A 20,424-nucleotide genomic window follows, 5' to 3' on the forward strand; every position below is an offset into this window, starting at 1 on the left:
TTTATTTCAATGACGTTATTATTTTATTAAAGTAAGTTGGGATGGATTTGGTAGACCTGGACTCTTTATTCTCAGATTCTGCCCCAGGGAAAGGGGCTGAAGATGGAGTTAAATCACCCATGGCCAATGATTTGATCAATCATGCCTATGCAACAGAGTCGCCATAAAGCCCCACAAAGACAGTGTTCTGAGATCCTCCAGGTTGGTGAACACGTGGAGATCTGGGGACTGAGGTAGCGCTCTAGGAGAGGGCATGGAAGCCTGGTGCTCTTTCCCTACACCTTGCTCTGTGCATCTCTTCCATCTGGCTGTTCCTGAGTTATATTCTTTTATAATAAACTGATAATCTAGTAAATACAATGTTTCTCTGAGTCCTGTGAGCCACTTTAGCACATTACTCGAACCCCAGGAGGGGGTTGTTGGAACCTCCAAACTAGAGCAGGTAGGTCGGAAGCACAGCTCATAACCTGGATTATGATTGGCACCTGAAGTGGGGGGCAAGCAGCGGTCTCGTAGGACTGAGCCCTTAACCTGTGGGATCTTACACTATCTCCAGGTAGATAGTGTTAAATGTGAGATTAATTGCAGGACACCCCGCTGGTATTGGAAAATTGTCTGGGACACCCAGCTAGTATCGGAAAATTGTTTGGTGTGGGGAAAAACCTTTACATGTTGCAATTGTAGATGCCAATGTCAAAAATAATAAAAGTAATAAATATAATACCTTTTAGATAAATAATAAATGTAATGATACATTTTAATACTTTCTACTAATATCCTACTTTACTATAGACAATTGAGATCCTCCTGGTTTTATTGTTTTTTTGTTTTTTTTTTTTTTTTGCGGTATGCGGGCCTGTCACCGCTGTGGCCTCTCCCGCTGTGGAGCACAGGCTCTGGACACGCAGGCTTAGTGGCCATGGCTCACGGGCCCAGCCGCTCAGCGGCATGTGGGATCCTCCCGGACCGGGGCACGAACCTGCATCCCCTGCATCGGCAGGCAGACTCTCAACCACTGCACCACCAGGTAAGCCCCTCTTCCTGGTTTTGAGATCCTATTCCATCACAAGTAAGAGTGTAACCTTAGGTAAATTAACTCCTTTGTCAGTATGTCTCTTCACCTGTGACACATGCATGATAATAGGCATCTAGCTCATAGCATCTAGCTCATATGAGGCTGTAATGAGTCAAGCATTTAGAAGAGTCCCTAACACCTACTAAGCAATAAAGTCTGTATTTATTGCTCTTGTTGCTATCGTTATTATAATTATTTTTTAGCATATATTTACTGAAACATCTGTGCCAAGTCCTGCAGATACCTGGATGATGAGTAAGAAACTAGGAATAAAAGAAAAGCCTATGAAGAAATATCCTCTGGCTGTGTGGGAGGACCAGCCACTTTTTCACTTTTCATGTTCTGCATAAGCCTGGCCTGAGCAGTGTAGGTGGAAAAGCTCTGGGCCCTGAGAATACATGCAACTAGGTACTGTTCCTGACTCAGCCACCAGCTAACCTCAATTTGCTCATCCAATAAACTGCGATTAACAGTGCCTACTTTGCAAGATGGTTCAAAAGGGATTATATCAGACCATAGTTGTAAAGAGGCCAACATAGTGCCTAGAAAATCTAGATGCAAAGACCTTTAAAACATGTTTGAATCCATGAAGTCCACCTGTCTTCCACCTAGACAAAACTAACTTGGTCATTTCTGACATGGGCAGGCTCTTTGGCAGGAATAGCTGAGCGAACAGTAAAGCCAAAGGTATAGCTCCTGACGAGCTTACGGTGGAGGCCATTCCAGGCAGGTTTCTCCAGTCACAGCACCATGGGTTAAAGGAAGGAAAATATTGATGTTTTATTGAATTACTCCTATAGGTCAGATCATGTATCACTGCTGTGATCTAAACAATGAGCCGGTGCAAGAGGAATGCACAGCTGAGACTGATGAGATAAGCCTTCCCCAGCCCTGACTCCTCCAAGAGTCAGTAAATTGCTTCCTTTATTTAATTACAAATTAATTGAAAACACTCCCATGCTGATAAAACAATACTAGTCCCCGATTTGTTGATAATAGCCTAATCCTCCTGTAACAGTCCCATAGACACCATCGCATGATTATGTCATCAATTTTACACTTGCGGGGTCTGGATAAACATGGCTGCCTGAGGTTCAGGAAAAGGATAAACACGCAGAGAGGTGCACTTTAGGAAGACCAATTTAGAGGTAAGTTTGGTGTCAGATGATTCTGGGCCGATTCCTAGTTCTGCCAGTCACTAGCTAGGAGGCATTTTGAAGCCCTTGGAGCCCTTGAAGATGAATAAATATATAAAATGTCTAACACTAGGCTTGTCACATAGTGCGGGACTCATTAATGTTAGCTGCGTTCTTTTTTCTTCTCTCCTCCTCTATGCACTTAGGGAAATTCCTGCTTTTCTTATCAGTTCAGAAGGCTATCTTAATCCCAGGAGGTCAGAAACTATAATGATACCCTCTCCAGCATCCACAGCCCCTTATCAATCTGGTCTTCTGTACTCATCAGGGCAATTTGCACCCCATGATCACCCCTTCCTGCTTACTATAACACCTGCTTTTGCTTGATCACCAGATTTTCTCATCTTCCCAGAGTGAGCAATGTATCCTGTTATGTGAAGTGGGCACCAACATTGCTGGCTAGCAAAGCACATGTGTTGGGGACACTACTCACTCCTGGGTAAGGCAACTAGAGAAATGTTCCTACAGGCACATGTAATAGAGAGTAAAGCAGTGTTCCAAAGCATAGGACTCATTTTAAAAGAGCAAGTAAGAATTAGTTAATGTTAAAGCTCAAAGAATTTTGGAGGCCAGGCCATTTACTAGCACAAGATATATGGTCCCTATTACAACAAGAATCATCTCTCCATTATGACTGTCAGAATAAGATTCTACCAGGAGGAGTAATTAATGTTCATGCACTTTTGTGTAAAGCAGAAATCAAGACTCTGTGTCTTTATTTCAGTGGATGCAACTTTGAGAATAGGGCAGAAGAAAATCAGACACTGGCTTTGCCTGTATTGAGAGGATGAACTGGTCTCTCATAGTTTTCATCTTCAAGATGAAAAAAGAAAAAAGGGGGCTTCCCTGGTGGCACAGTGGTTAAGAATCCACCTGCCAATGAAGAGGACATGGGTTCGAGCCCTGGTCCAGGAAGATCCCACATGCTGCAGAGCAACTAAGCCTGTGCACCACAACTACTGAGCCTGCGCACCACAACTACTGAGCCTGCGCTCTAGACCCTGTGCTCCACAATTACTGAAGCCCACACGCCTAGAGCCCACACTCTGCAACAAAAGAAGCCACTGCAATGAGAAGCCCACGCCCCACAACGAAGAGTAGCTCGCCACAACTAGAGAAAGCCTGCGCACAGCAATGACGACCCAACGCAGCCAAAAATAATAAATAAATAGATATATAAAAAAAGAAAAAAAGAGGGGCTTCCCTGGTGGTGCAGTGGTTGACAGTCTGCCTGCCGATGCAGGGGACGTAGGTTCTTACCCCGGTCCGGGAAGATCCCTTGTGCCATGGAGCGGCTGGGCCCGTGAGCCATGGCTGCTGAGCCTGCGCGTCTGGAGCCTGTGCTCCGCAACAGGAGAGGCCACAACAGTGAGAAGCCCGTGTACCGCAAAAAAAAAAAAAAAAGAAAAAAGGACATGGTCATGTCCATAAAGCAGAGAGGTACACTTCTATGAGACTGGCTCAGGAACACTAAGGATTCAGAGTTCTCAGACCACTTTCTACTTTCTTACCGAACCCCACACACCCAGTCCCTGGAAGAAGGCCAAGAGAGGAAGGAAGTTCTTTCTCAAGACAGAATCACAATCCTTATTATGTGTTCATGTCATTTTTGCAGGAATCATTTTTGAGCCTGTCTAATTGCAAAATGAATTGGTGTGGGAAGATGGACAATATTTAAGTAAACCCTCAGTCAAAAAGAAAAAAAAAAGCCTACCTAATCAGGTGGATAGACCTAGAGTCTGTCATACAGAGTGAAGTAAGTCAGAAAGAAAAAGACAAATACCGTATGCTAACACATATATATGGAATTTAAGAAAAAAAAATGTCATGAAGAACATAGGGGTAAGACAGGAATAAAGACGCAGACCTACTGGAGAACGGACTTGAGGATATGGGGAGGGGGAAGGGTGAGCTGTGACTGGGCGAGAGAGAGTCATGGACATATACACACTAGCAAACGTAAGGTAGATAGCTAGTGGGAAGGAGCCGCATGGCACAGGGATATTGGCTCGGTGCTTTGTGACAGCCTGGAGGGGTGGGATAGGGAGGGTGGGAGGGAGGGAGACGCAAGAGGGAAGAGATATGGGAACATATGTATATGTATAACTGATTCACTTTGTTATAAAGCAGAAACTAACACACCATTGTAAAGCAATTATACCCCAATAAAGATGTTAAAAAAAAAAAAGCCTACCTTAAAGCAGGAGTTTAGGGACTTATGGAAAGTCTTCACATGGGATCCAGAAGAATGACTTGCTCCCTTCTCCTCTGCAGCACATGGCTTACACCCTCTCACTGTGCTTTTCTCCTGGCATGCCTGACACTCCTCTAGGCATGAGAACTCTGAGGGTAGGTTATGGGTCTCATTCATGGTTGAATTTACTTCAGCCAGTGAATGTCTGATGCACAGTACAATATCAGTAACTATTTGCTTTGTGAAACAACTAGAGGGAGAAAAAAGAAAAGCAGAGGAAAAGAGACAAAAGAATGAAAAATTCTTTCAATCATAGAGCTATTTTTGCTTCAAAGCTAATCAGAAAGTAAAAGCTGATTTTGCATGTATTATAAGAAAAGACATAATGTTTTTGGATCTGAAAGTTGATAAGTCAGTATCACTTCATGTAACTACTGAAGCTACACACAGACATCTCTGGAGTCAGAGCCACAACAACTTGCACAACAACTTGTAGTGCAAACAATGGTTTCACCAGGTGAAGATAAAGTAAACTTCTCAAATTCAAAGCATGTTTAGGCCAAGCCTATCACCCTGACCGAGGGACTAATTTGCTGTATTGAATAAGATCATCTAATTGGCAAAGCCAAGATAAAATACTGATGGCAGATGTCAGTAATCCAGTTGTCTGCTAGATCTCATCCTGCTAAAACTAGAGAAGACATAAGATAAACTTTTGATTAGGATGTCTTGCTGATAACTTCACTTTTTTTTAGTGTATAGGAGTCAATGAAGGGACTTAGTCCAAAGTTTCATTCTGATCAACCAACAATAATGGATTTATATCAATTAGAATGTGTTCAACCACAAGTACATTAATATCTGTATATTATTAAGGAAATACATTAGCTCACATAAATGGAAGAGCAAATACAGTGCAGATTTCTCAGTTGGTTTGTCCAATGGCTCAATGCGGCCATCAAGAATTCTGAGCATTCTCTTCTGCTGAACTACTGGTCATGTCAGTTTCACCTCAAGTCTACTTTCTTTCATGGCAATGGAATGGCTGCTGGTAGCAACTGAGCCTACTTTCCTTTTCACATCTAGTGGAAGAGAAAGAAGGGCCTCATTGGCTTTCTTTTAAGACAGAAGAAAAATATTTCCCCAAACTTTCAGCAAATCCCGCCTCACACCTCATTGGCTAGAATTAGGTAATATATTCATTTCTGAATCAATTACTGGCAAGGGCTTGGGATTTCTCTAAGACCCATCAGACCCATCCTTGAAACTAAAAGGGGAGACTTCTTCCCCTAAGTCTTATTAGCAGCATAAGAGAGGGAGAAAGACTTCAACCTAGACTATATATATATATATATATATATATATAAAATATACCCTGAGAAAACCATAATTCAAAAAGAGTCATGTACCACAATGTTCATTGCAGCTCTATTTACAATAGCCAGGACATGGAAGCAACCTAAGTGTCCATCAACAGATGAAAGGATAAAGAAGATGTGGCACATATATACAATGGGATATTACTCAGCCATGAAAAGAAAAGAAATTGAGTTATTTGTAGTGAGGTGGATGGACCTAGAGTCTGTCATATAGAGTGAAGTAAGTCAGAAAGAGAAAAACAAATACTGTATGCTAACACATATATATGGAATCTAAAAAAAAAAAAAAAGGTTCTGAAGAACCTAGGGACAGGACAGGAATAAAGACACATATGTAGAGAATGGACTTGAGGACACGGGGTTGGGGGAAGGGTAAGCTGGGATGAAATGAGAGAGTGGCATGGACATATATACACTACCAAATGTAAAACAGATAGCTAGTGAGAAGCAGCCGCATAGCACAGGGAGATCAGCTGGGTGCTTTGTGACTACATAGAGGGGTGGGATAGGGAGGGTGGGAGGGAGACACAAGAAGAAGGAGGTATGGGGATATATGTATATGTACAGCTGATTCACTTGTTCTAAAGCAGAAACTAACACACTACTGTGAAGCAATTATACTCCAATAAAGATGTTTAAAAACATAAAAAGTTTGACATAATGTAAGAACAACCTATTTTTGGAGACTTTTGCTGTTAGATTACTCCCGAGGTAATACTGCTCATTTGTGACATTATATAGGTACCCACTATTAACTAAGGTCAGTTGGAAAAGCAAAATATTGTTTGGCAAGCTCACGTTAGATATATTTTATATCTTTCTAATAGTAACTAAAATGAAAACTTACCTTTTCTTTAACTCCTGAACTTGAAGATTTGGCCCATGATTAGAACACAGACTTGCTGAAGCAATTCCCAACTGAAGCTTTGTGCACTGCTTGAAGATACTTCCTGAATATTTTCAGAAGTAGACTTAAATTGTTCTTTTTTTTCATTTTATTTCTAATACTTCTGTAATCACTGCTTTTCCCGATTACTTAAGATTTTTTTCTTTTGATCTATTATTGTAGCAATGGAGCTGAATAACTAGATTTCAAGATAACCTCATGGCTCTGCCTTTTCATCTATACCTGCTTTCTCGGCATGCATATAAGTGTTAAAATCATAGCTGAGTTGAGCGATAGGGGGCTCTTTACCACAGGATTCATGAAAGAAGAAATACTGAACACTCAAGGCACATCAGTCAATGACTTTGCAGCAGGCTCCCACAAACTACTTTCTTTAAGCAATCTTTGTTTTTGCTAAGTTCTGCTATGTAAGTACTGTCATTTACAAATTATGAAGTTCAGGCTTGTGGCGGTGTTGAAGAACAGACTTCTAAACTTGTGCTTTAATTTTATTTCAACATTTTTAATATTATAAGATACTTATCAAATCAATTAGCTGATAACAGTGACCCACTGTCTTTCTTGGTCAGTCTGGGATTCTGTTACATTATGCCGTGCTGTAATTTCTGTCTGAACACCCTGTTGAAGGGTGTGAATAAAACGTCTTATGTTTGTGACTCCTAAATTGCTTCACCTGATTGTTCCATTGTCAATGACAATTGTATGACATTTTCTCAGTCTGTAATTACTTCTTCAATTAGATTTACTATGTTGCTAGCTGTATAAGACCCAAAAATCTCCTGGCAGAAGAATAAAGCAGTAGTGTGGTTTAATTCATCTTTAATCTCCCATTCTGTGAAAAGTTAAACAAAGCTTGTGTTTGCATTTGCAAACTGTCTAAGCAGTATGAAGAGTTATTATTAAAAGTGCTACTACTTTGTCATGTAATTAGATTTTTGTTTGACTAATGTGTCAGATTTTCTTGAACATTAAGACTTTAAATAATAAACACATATCGTAGTATTCATAAACATAACAAAATATTAATAGTATGTGTTGATTTACTTCATCATTTCTACATTAAATTCTAATAATTCCCAGGATTGAAAAGGCACTTTCACTATGATGAGGAACAGTTTTTCTATCTTAAACAACCTGAAGTTTCAATATTGGGTCAGATTCAAGAGAAGCATATGGGACTTGGGGTTGTAAATATCTAGGACAAGTCTACTGGTGCCACAGGTGACCATGAACAAACGACAGGACATCATTTTGCCATCTTGGGAGATTAGTCATGATTGGATGAAAATACCAAGTTACAGTTATTTTTTAAGCAGAAAAATGAGGTGAGGACATAGGACCTCTGTACTATGATGTGTAAGATGACACTACCACAAGCATTGATATTTAATTATCAAAGAGTGATTTTTCCATTAGCTTTTCAGTACCCATTTGAAAAAAAAAAATGATACTACCACAGGCACTGATGGGCTACTGGGCCTCCTTTATGTCCCCTAACTCAACAAGACTTCAACTCTATATCTTTAGATGGGCTCAGTTTCATATCTTGTGTCCCTACGTTCAAATTAGCCTTCTCTCTAGTTCTGTAACCATATTTAAGTTTATTACCTGATTTAGGTAGACAGAATTCCAAAAACCTCACCCAGACTGTTTTCAATTAATTTATTTGATGTGTATTTGAATTCTTCATTCTTTTCATCTTCTTGACCAGTTCTGGTCATAATGATAAAGATATTTTAATGTCTTTCGTTTAGCTTTGGCCAGAACTCTAATATCATTCCACTGAATTGTGAGTTTCTGTACTTTGGCTCTCCAGTCAAAACTTTAAAGACAGAAACCCTAAAAATCAAGAAAGCATAATTTCTAAGCAAGTGAATGTTGCAAACAATTATATATTTTCTCCTTTGGAAATGTATAGTCTGTCCTCTAGAAAGGACACACTGATTCTTATTGTACTTTATGTAAGAATAATACTCTTTTTGGTCCATCTGGTTCCCTCGATAAAGGAAAGATGTTGATGTCAGGCAGCTCAATGTCAATTTACCAAAGGACAATTCCCTGAAAACCAATTTGCCAAATGGCTAATTCACAGAATTGCTAATTCTAGATTTGACTTTTAAAAACTATTTATAGTGTTTATAGTAATTCATAACAGCTTTTGGAAACTTCTGGGAAGATGTTTTGATCGATTTTTATTCTGTACTCGTAGCAGCGTGCTGAGGAATGTTCAATTTGCTCCTGCCCAAGTCCCTGGGTGTAGCTGGAGGGAGCTAGGACATATTAAAGGGATCCTCTGCAATGAAAAAGTCTGAGAAAAGAGCAACAACTCAGAGTGGGCTATCAATCCTAGAGCAGGAGGTGCCTGAGGGTGGGACTATAGGGCAGGGAAAGAAGATAGAGGGACTGGTGTTGGATTACCCTTGAATATATTCTTTTCTTCATTTTTAAGCTTTACTGAGGTATACTTGACGTAATAAACTGCGCATATTTAAAATGGTCAATTTTAAAAGTTTTGGTATATGTGTATATCCATGAAACCATCACTGCAGTCAAGATCATGAACAGCCATCATTCCCATGGTTTCAAATCATATATATATATATATATATATATATATATATATATATATATATATATATATATAGCCATCTGAAGTCATCCTACAGATCACCGATATTCTGTTCATTTTTTCAATCTTTTTCTCTCTGAGTTTCATTCTGGATAGAAGATATCACCTGTGACAGCCATGGGGTTAAAGAATGAGATAAACAGACAAGCCTAAGGTAAGTCCTAACTTTTCAGTCTGGAAGATTGGGAAAATGGTAGTAATGTTAAGAGAAATTAGAAGTCAAGAGAGAAGCAGGTCCAGGTGATGACCTGACTCCTAAATGACAAGATTCTTTTCAGGGAGATTGAATCAGGGAAGCATCTTGGCAAATGCAGTCTAGTCATAAGAGGTCAGAACTAGAGTTAGACTTGGAACACCATCAGCTCAAGAGTGTTAGGGAGGGTAATTAGGATGAACCTGGCATTGAATCCCCGGGGTGGGAGGAGCTCATACATGTAGGGGACACAAAACGTATGAAAGGTGTTCCAGTTTATGACCCATCTCAAAATGAGAATAATAAACACAAAAGATGGTGTAGTGCAATGAAGAAGGCACAGGCTTTGCAGTCGGGTAGACGAGAAGCCTTGTACCAACTGGCCTGTCACCTGTAGCCCAGACTCTTTCCCTATTTGGGCCTCACTTGCCTACCGTTTCACCTTCGGCAAGTTTCTTAACCTCTGATGTTCAGTTTCTTCATTTAAAATGGGGATTATAAGAGCTAAGCATAAAGTTATTGTGCATATTAATCAAGATAACAAAGTATACAAAATCATAAAGCAACCCCTTTGCCCCTTGTTTCCTCCTGTCCCTTTAATTTTAATCAGTGAGGCAAGTTCTCCCCCTGCCCATCTATGAAAACTTGAACATATCCCATGTATTAGTCTGTTATTGCTGCTGTAATAAATTACCTCAGACTTGGTGGTTTAAAACAACACACATTTATTATCCTATAGTTCTGGAGGTTAGATGTCCTCGTGGGTCAGCAGGCCTGTGTTCCTTCTGGAAGCCCTGCAGGAAAATCTGTTTCCCCACTTTTTCTAGCTTCCAGAGGCTGCCTAATTCCTTGGCTCCTGGTCCCATGCTCTGTCTTCAAAGCCAGCAGTGTGGCATCTTCTGATCTCTCTCTCTCTGTCCCTCTGCTTCCGCAATCACATTGCCTCCTGTGTCTGTGACCTCCTACCTCTCTCTTATAAGGACCCTTGGGATGACACTGGGCCAACCTGGAAACTCCAGGATAATCTCCCCATATCAAGATTTTTAACTTAATCGAATCTCCAAAGTCCCTTCTGCTACTTAAGGAAATGGATTCACAGCTTCTAGGGATTAGGATGAGAACATCTTTGGGAGGCCGTTCACCCTGTCATATCCCATTACTTCTCCAGTTGCTCTCAAGTAATATATGTGCTACATCGTTTCATGTCACAAATATAATTTCAATTCAGGTATTAAAAAATGTAGTTTCATGTAATAAAGCTAAATTTTAAACTTGATGCTTCTGCTCTTCTGCATCTAGTGCCTCTTTGAGCAAGAAGTGTGCAGTCAGTCCTGGAAAGAAGGTACAATTGGCTACTTTTCTCTTTCCTCATGGAGTCTTCTTCTTTTCTAATCAGTGCTGATTTCCGCAGGGTTAGAGCAGCGGGGGAGAAGGCAGAGGTGAGGAAAATAGGAAGTCTGGGGTGGTCTAGAATCAGCAGTCTCTGGACCTGGTAGATATTTAAATGATTCTTCCTTTCCTGGATGCTTCTGGGCTCTGGTGACCACACCCTCAGCTGTCACCGGGGTTCTCTCACCTAAACTTCTCCCATGCGCCAATACTTGACTTCTTGCATAACCTCTAGGCATCCAGGAGTCTACCTCCAGCTTCCCTGCTGCTCAGGTCCTCTTGCCCCTCCAAGAAGTTCTCTCCAAACAGCTGGTTCACAGGAAATACACAAAGCCTTTGCCCTGACTCTGGGAGTATATTCAGTTCCCATACCTCAGTCCCCTACTCTGTTTCAGCCAGCCTCTGCTTGTTTATAGTTTTCAGATGTGGCTCAAACATCAAACCATTATGTCCCCCAAAGTTCATAGGAAATTATTAAGATCTTGAATTGGTCTCTTCAAAATTCCTCTCTCTGGATTTGGGTTTAGGAGGTGGTACTCTCATCCCTCTCTCCCTTGGAGGGGCATGGTAGGAGACACACAGTACTGCTCCCTCCAAAGAAAATCTCTTCAAATATGTACCTCTTGACCTTTTATATCCTTGATGTGGGTGAGTGATTGAGTCCTATAAGAGTTTTTGAACATCTCCTTTGCCAATGGTGCAAACTGGAATTAACTGTTTCTTGGTGTCTCAGCACCAAGCTCCATTCTACCATCCTGTTACATTTATCAAATAGCTACCACAGTGTCTGGCATAGACAAGCACCGAATAAATGTTCACTTCCTTCTTTCTAAGGAAACTAGCAAAACATAATTACAGATATATAATCAAATTAGTCAAATATCTTGAGATTTTCCAGATGGAAACAGCAAAGAAGGTGTAAAGCACTATTCTTAGAGAAATTTTCATCCTCTCTCTTCATTCTGGGCAGCTGGCAGTCTTCTTACATGGAGTGCTGACACATTCTGATGCGTCTTTCTCTGGGACCAATTTTGATGACAGGCAAGTACAATTTGACATTATTCAGATCTTTAAAATTCTGCCTTTCTCCAGGAAACATGTATGTCAAACTGATCATCTAGGCTCTTTTGTGCCTCTTAATATTTTAGAAGCACAGCAGGTAAACTGGATTTTTAGTATGTATCATTGATTACTGGGAAACAACCTACCACTACACATATGGTGTGCCATGATTTAATTGACCCCAGATGAGTAAATTGCATCGTTTTACAAAGCCTCTGTGATGGGCAACTGCAGAGCAATGAACGGCTGGATGATCTAAGTTTACTGGTGAGATGGCTAAGATAGAGTTTAAGGTCTGGGTATTTCAGTCACCTGATGCTTGAATTGGGTGGGTCAGCCAGGGCTTGATTTGATCTTTTTAGAAGGTCAATCCATTAGTTTCTGGACATTCAAAAGCAACTGGACCCTAAAGACCTCTGCTTCTATCAAAGCTGTCAACACCCACCTCAAAGCTCTTCATGCCTCCACATGAAATAGGAAGCATAAAAGAAAAGACTGAATGGTCAACCAACTAGGCTTTCCCTACTTGGGGATTATTTCTCTACACAGATTGATGGGAGCTTCTTCTACATAACTCCAACAGTTGTTTACCAAGATTTTAACAAAACTTTAGCCTCAGAGTCATAATTTACATGTGCATATAATTCTGGAAGCTTAGTAATGGGGAGGCTGCACTTTCCTCTCCATCTTATCTTGTCATCTTTTCTATAAATTCAGTATACATGCTGAAGTTTCTTTATTTCTGTGGATTAAATGGTTGGATGTAGAACAACAGGATCAAGGAATCCATATGTATCTTTTCTTTAAAGCTTTTGAAATATATTTCCCAATTGTCCTCCAAGATGGTTGATACCAAGATGTACTTCCTCTAGTAGGGGATAAGAATGCTTGGTTTCTCAGGTTTTTATTAATACTGGTAAATTCTGTTGGCTCTTGACTTTGCGAGCTCCCATGTGCCCTTACACTTGCACATTGTTCCTTCTGTTGTGATAACTCAGGAACTGATATCAGCCATTGCTTTCTATATCCATGACCTTGCTTTTGATTCATGTATAAAGGTTTGATATCATGCTAAGATTTTCTTTATTTTTTGGATCACCAATCTATCCTTCGTTTCATTTAGTCACTCTTATCTCAACCCCACACACTTATCATGATTGATGTGTACCTCATGGCCATGATAGACTAGAACTGAGATTCTGGGAAGATTATCATAGGATGAAGCCATGATGAACAAGGCAGAGACCCACTTCTCAGGCCTGGTTTATATCCTGGAATAACTGCAGAGGTGAATGAAAGCTTAGAAAAGATCCAGAGCTCCTTAAATTTCCCTAAGGCCAAAATTGGTCCCAGAGCTTAGAGGAAGATTGAACCTGTTGGAAATAGGAGGAAAGAGCAACTGGCTCTACGGTGGAGATAAAGGGCAAGAATTTTAAAAGTACAAATTCCCCAAGTTTGTTTCATTGCCCTCCTCCTCTTCTCTCCGTAAAATCTCACCTTATCCACTCTCATCATTTCAAATATCAGTATGTACAAATGACCCTTAAATGTGTATCTCTAGCCCTGACCTTCTCCGAACTCCAACTGAGTTAACAACTTCTGATGAATATATATATATTCACATGTTTTAAAACTTTCAGTTTCAACATGCATAAAAATAAAATTTTTTGTTTCTTTGCTTTCTTTTACAGTGAAAGAAAGAAAGGGCTTACAAAGATGAGCCAGCACAGTTCCTGCCCATAAGAAGCTCACAGGTTGGTAGGAACAACAGACAAGTACAGTAAGACTCCAGTACTGTGTGGCAAACGCCCCTGATTGGCCACAAATCAAGTGGGGACATAGGACAAATTGGAAGTGGTGCTGGTGATGAACTGTACATGAGCAAATTAGGAAAAGTTTCACAGGGGGCCTGACATGGAGTTAGGACCTTGTTTCCAAGAAGTTTAGGAATTTGTCCTCAAGAAGAATGAATAACCAACCACAACTAATTAATATAAGGGATTCATCTTTAGGGAAACTGGAGGTTGGGAATGTAAATCACTCTGGGTTCTTTCCAGGACAGGGCTGAAGTGCCAGCCACAGGTAGGGGGGCCCTAAATGGCATATAGCATGTGGCTTTCTTGAGAATACCTAGCAATTTTCCTCAGAACTACTCTTCTATTAAATACACTTTAGACAAGATGACTATAACAAGTGTTTATGGTAATCTTTAAAAAGGTTCTTTGCGGGCTTCCCTGGTGGTGCAGTGGTTGAGAGTCCGCCTGCTGATGCAGGGGACACGGGCTCGTTCCCCGGTCCAGGAAGATCCCACATGCCGTGGAGCGGCTGGGCCCATGAGCCATGGCCGCTGAGCTTGCGCGTCCAGAGCCTGTGCTCCGCAACGGGAGAGGCCACAACAGTGAGAGGCCTGTGTACCGGAAAAAAAAAAAAAAAAAAAGGTTCTTTGCATGGTGTCTGGCTTATAGTAGGCATGCATTAATTATGTGGAGGAAAAATCCTGAGATTCAGTGATTCTATAATTTAAAAAGTTAATGTTTGGAGGCATATATTTCCTTAGGATACAGAAAGCATTACCATTAACACTTGATACTAACTACATGCAACTACTTGGAATAAATTGGTAAATGTGACCTTAAGGCCTCTCTCTACCTCTCTCCTTCTCGCTCCACCCAACGAATCATACCCGGACCAAGAATGGGCTTGAACCTCTGCTCTTACAGTCTCAATTTCTTCCTTGGTTAGTGTGGTGCTGGAGACAGTTTCAGACTGAAGTCACTGAAGGGAAGCAGAATTGTTTTTGTTTTATTCTACCCTCCCTTCTTAAATATCACTCAGTTGTAAGCATTTTCCAGAGAAGAACCACGTCTTCTACCATTACATCCCCCATTCTTAGCACTTTGTCCTGCACTCAGAAGGTGCCCAATAATGTGAGAAGATTACAACCACTGAAACTCACTCTTGGGGGCTGAGCCTGTCAATCAAGCTTCCCCAGCAGATGAGCCCAGAGCTCTTGCCCTTGAGCCTGTGGCCTTGGGCCAGGAAGGTTCTACTGTGCTGCCGTCAAGTTTTCCACTGTGTCCTCAGTTCAGCCCCAAATGGCTGGTATTGCTGTCCTCACACTATTTTTAGTCATAGATCAGTTATCCCTGACACACAGTGATGGGGATTAACAAAGTGCACCCATATGCATCTCTGAAGGCTGAGCGTGTGTGTCCCCAGCCCAAAGTAGTCTTGGGCAGTTCTGGGTAGGATTAGCAGGCTAGTTTTTTTTTATTGTCTCCTTCTACTGCTCCTGGCAGAGAGAGATCCGGGCCAGAACCAGTCCTAATTTGTTTAAGGAATTTGGTAGGAGACTATTCTAAACTACACATCAGACCTCCATTTTGCACCCTTCAGTACCTTGCAGCCCCTGTAGTGGCTGGGCGAGGCTTTCCTTCCGCTGAGGGGAAGGGGCCTGTTGAAATCCATCCTGATTTTATGAGAACACAGAGTAACAGGTCATGCAGTGGGGATGTCCCCACCAATCTCTCATGTGGTGAAGGTTCCACATGCCCGGGGGAGGGAATTTCAAAATGCCCCATGCCAGCTGGGAAGGCTATACATGACAGAGTGAACACCATCGTAATCACATCATGTCCTGAAACTTCAGCCCTGATTACTCTGATCTTTATCCTCTTTTGACCTGAGATGAATGCAAGGAATGGTCTTTAAATGACCCCGTTGTTTTCAAGTTCTAGTACAGTGTCTGACTTGGACTTCCCCAGTGGTAGCAAATCACACCAGCTGACTCGAGCTTGCTTGACTTATTTATTTAATAATTTTAATTTTGGGGGTCTCTTCACTTCATCAAATCACCCTTGATTTTTATATAACAAGGAGGTAAACTTAGTGCATTCAAGAGTTTATCTGAGTTTTTGTAAAATCAGTTGTCTTCCTTGAGAAATCCTTCCCTGCTTGGTACTTACACATCAGTGTTTATTTCATGACCTTTTTGTTCTCTGCAAAGACTTTGTGGTCAGCCTAGAAATACTGGGCTGGGGGACAGAAGCCTGACACGACTGTCTCAGATCTTGCAAGTTATGCCAACATTATTTTAGGATCCTTATTCAGATAGTTAGAATCTCTTGGGAGATCTCAAAAGTCAACCTGCCATTCTCCTGTCTCTGTAATTCCTTACTTGCTGTGGTTGTCTAGGCTTCCCAGCAGGAAGGCAATTGGAGCCAGTGGTTTTACCTCTACTTAAGGATTTTTATTCTTTTACCATCCTTTCCGCTGCCTCCTTCCTTAACTGTCCCCTCCGTCATGATTTCAAGGCTCTAGAAAAATAGTCATCATCATCATGTAAATAACAACCACAACTACAAAGAAAAAACACCAAAAACTGGACTTCCCTGATGGTGCAGTGGTTAAGAATCAGCCTGCCAATGCAGGGGACACAGGTTCGTGCCCTGGTCTGGGAAGGTCCCACATGCTGCAGAGCAACTAAGCCCGTGCACCACAGCTACTGAGCCTGTGCTTTAGAGCCCACGAGCCACAACTACTGAGCCCACACGCCACAACTACTGAAATCCCTGTGCCTAGAGCCTGTGCTCCGCAACAAGAGAAGCCACCACAATGAGAAACCCGCGCAACACAATGAAGAGTAGCCCCCGCTCGCCGCAACTAGGGAAAGCCCGCGCACAGCAACGAAGACCCAACACAGACAAAAATTAATTAATTAATTAATTAAAAAAAAAACACCAAAATCTTTTTTTTGCTATTCAGGCAATAATTATTTACTGAGTACCTAGTATATGAATAGCAACAATGGTTTTGTCTGCCTCCCCTCCATGAAAATTCTCTAAAGGTAACTTTTCCTACTTAGGATTTATCTGTAGATGAGACCTTGCTCCATACTTGAGACAAATCTGGCTTGGGATGAAAGCGCATACTAGAACTTGCTTTAGTAGGTCTCTCTTTTAGCATTAAATAAGAAAAAGAGATCTTTAAAAGCTTCTGCTGAGTGACTGCCCCCAAGTAAGTCAGGGTATTTCTTAGGTAGTTTCTGGACTCAATCTCAACCTGGCCACATGCTGCCCTTATTCAACAGGTCTCCAGGGTCTGACATCCTGATCCCTCCTAATGGCCGTGACCACAGAAATGATTAGTGTACTTATTTCCTCAGTTCCCTGCCACCTGTTACCAAACCTCTCTAATAGCACCTGTCTGTTCATCTGTTGACCCCTGCTCACCTATGCGAAGCCTTGCAGAGCCTCCACCTCTCCTCTTCCTTCTGATTTCCTTCTCTCCTGGGAATTGGCTTCCCATTTTTATGTCCCTGGATTAATACATCCTTGGTCTCACACATCTTCAGACACACCAGTACACTTGGTCTTTGCAACCTGTCAAGTGCCCAGTTATGATATCAGACTACAGTAGCTGTGGGGTTTTTAAAAATTAAGGTGAGCTTCTTTATCTTAGGTGCTTGTGATCTAGGTAGAGAGGGAAGATAATTCTACATGACGACTGCCTAGGACAATTGAGTACAAATTTTGATTTTCTGCTTTTAGTAAGAGTTCAGAGAAGCAAGATCTTGGTGATGACTAACACAGTAGAAAACAGACTCAAGGAGTTGCATGGAAAGCAGGTTGGAACCTGAAGAATGGATAGGTAGAGAGTAGAGGAAAGGTGTTCCCGACAGAGAAGAATAGCATGAACTAACACACAGAGAGAAAGAATAGGAATGGTATGTTCAATGTGTATAAAGAGATGGAGCTGGTTAGAACTAGGGGTGAGTCCTGCAGTCACTGGTGAAAGGTCTTAGTGCTTTCATCACTTGGACACCTGAATGAGAGATGCCTCCTTTGCTTTTCTCATCAGACTCCAGGCAGAAAGAAACGCTGCACAACACAGTCTTCTTTCTAGTCCAAGTAGTTGTTTCCTCTGATCAGACATCTAGGGGGCACATTCTTTTAGGGAGTCATCTGGCAAAGCTGGGATCAAGTGAGACTCGAAGCCTTGGCCAGAGATAGGCCCCTCGACTGCACAGATACCCTCATGAGTTTTCCCCCTTTACTCCTTCTAGGTGAAGTTACCATTTTGTTAAGCACATTAGAGGAAAAAAAGTGGGGAGAGACAACCTAGATATACAGTAGTAGAGAAACATTGAGTAGATTTTGATCCTTCATGGGATGAAATATTATGCTGCCATAAAAATAAAATCTACCAAGGGGCTTCCCTGGTGGCGCAGTGGTTGAGAGTCTGCCTGCCGATGCAGGGGACACGGGTTCGTGCCCCGGTCCGGGAAGGTCCCACATGCCGCAGAACGGCTGGGCCCGTGAGCCATGGCCGCTGAGCCTGCGCGTCCGGAGCCTGTGCTCCGCAAGGGGAGAGGCCACAACAGTGAGAGGCCCACGTACCGCAAAAAAAATAAATAAATAAAATAAAATCTACCAAAAAAATTTTTTAAAGATAGAGATGTTTACTATATTACATGAAAACAGTAGGATTCAAATAGGTACATACACTCTGATTTCAACTTTCCAAGTGTTTATACAGATAGACATTTGGCAGGATAGATTAAAATCAACGGAGCCTGACAGATTGCTCCTGGAGGGCATACGAAGTTGAGAGAGAGGATCTCAGGAATAGGGTGCAACTACCTGAGGACTCTACAGACCTCAGCTGAGAGGAGGAAAAGGACAGAGACTGTCTCTCTTAATGGCTCAGAGACTTGGCAGGCCAACAATCCCTGGAGTCAAGGATCTGAAGGAGAAAGTGTTACTGCATCCTAGGCTAGGTATGATGGTAAAAGCCACCAGTTTTTAATATACAGGTTGACAAAATGGAGTAGACCAAAGTATCCAGTTGGAGCTGAGAAGTCCCTGGGAATGTTTGAATTACCACTTAATAAGGAGCATTCAGAGCTGATCTACTTTCTGAAATGTCACCGTACAGAGAAGCTTCCACGAACACTCTCAGCCAGGTATGCCCTGGACTAGAGATAGCCCTCAGGTCCTGGACAGCCTGCAAGTTCCATAAATCAGTGCTAAGTCATGCAATCAGCTGTCTCCATGGTGTTTGCATGATACCATCCCAGGAATCCAGCCTAGGATTTTCCTGTAAGCTGCAGGGGTTTGGGTTTCCCAGGGAAGCTGGTGTCCCCTCCACTCTTCCCCTGTAAGTGCCAGAGACTTCATCATCATTGTCTTTTATTGAGTGCCTACTATGTGTGAGGTGCTTTACAGATATTATTTTTAATCTTCTCCACAATCCTATCGGATAGGCATTATTACCCCAATTTTATAGATGATGAATTGAGACACAGTATGATCAAGTAACTTGCCAGAGGCACAAAATTAGTAAATTTGAAACTAGATGTCTGCCTCTCTCCTTCCTGTGATGCCTTTCAGCTTCTCATCTGCCACTTTGTGTGTGTGTGTGTGTGTACATATGAGTGAGAGAGAGATATAGATGTACTCCTGAGTCTGAGTGTTTCTAAATTGCACCTATTTCCCGGGCACTGTTTTATTTCTCAAATGTTTCTATCCAACACATCCAAAAAATGATCTATCTTAGTTCTTATTTGTCTCTGTCATAACTGAGTCCTAGCCACAAGTGGAAACTGGATCAAAAAATAATAGTAATTTTTGAGACTAAAATTTTGGCTAGAAAGTAAAATGAGACTTCTAGTCTCAGGACAACAGAAAAGCTCATATGTAAGTTAGGAGCAACCTAAGATTAACGCTAAAGGTTAACAAACAAACTTCAAAAGTCCTTCACTTCATGTCCAGCAGAGCCCACGCTCAGACCCTGTGATGCCACTGCTTCTCTGACACACAAGGAACCATCACTTGGTGTTAGCATTCCAGCCCAGAATTTGAAGAAGTTGTCTTTGTGTTTATCTAGGCCAGATCACTGTGGATCCAGCAATACTGCATCCTTTTCTCCCTCTTCCTTTCTTCAAAAAATATACACCTAAAGCGAGGCCCCATGCTAGGGAACAGCAGGAAATAATGAACACAACAAGCATGGTTCCCTGCTGCCATTGGGAGAAAGAGACAAACGAGGAATTAAGATATAGTGTGGTAACTGATATGATCAGGAAACCAGAGGGTGCTCAGGGGGACAAACTTGGTCAGCGAAGGCTTCCTTGACCAAAATACCTCTGAACTGAGACCTGCCAGAGAGGGAGGCATGCTATGCCCAGCTTAGCTGTCTGTCTCATTCTGTCTGTCCACCACTGTACACAAATGTGGAAGAGGATCTATTGGGTTTGCTTTTAACTTTTTTTTTTTTTACTTTTTAAATTAAGAAGTGTCAGAATTCAAGGAATATCAGAATTTTTATGGTCTCTAAGAATTTCACAAAAACACTGAGGTAAGGGAAAATTCCACAGAGGAATCATAAACCTCAGCTTGG

The 20,424-nt window shown here is 41.6% G+C and overlaps 1 protein-coding gene across 1 annotated transcript in view; it reads right to left on the reverse strand.

Moving 5' to 3' along the window:
- LOC307197896 (uncharacterized protein) overlaps window positions 1-17,785 on the reverse strand; it is a 31,062-nt gene extending 13,277 nt beyond the window's left edge. The window contains exons 1-3 of the mRNA XM_079944411.1: window positions 17,256-17,785; window positions 6,692-6,794; window positions 4,466-4,715 (exon numbers count right to left, since the gene is read on the reverse strand). Coding sequence (XP_079800537.1) covers window positions 4,466-4,715; window positions 6,692-6,794; window positions 17,256-17,331 — 429 coding nt within the window. The 5' untranslated portion in view covers window positions 17,332-17,785. The remainder of the gene's footprint in view (window positions 1-4,465; window positions 4,716-6,691; window positions 6,795-17,255) is intronic.
- Window positions 17,786-20,424: the final 2,639 nt, after the last annotated feature.

Source organism: Stenella coeruleoalba, assembly GCF_951394435.1.
Source record: "Stenella coeruleoalba genome assembly, chromosome: 1".
In the NCBI taxonomy this organism is placed as follows: domain Eukaryota; kingdom Metazoa; phylum Chordata; class Mammalia; order Artiodactyla; family Delphinidae; genus Stenella; species Stenella coeruleoalba.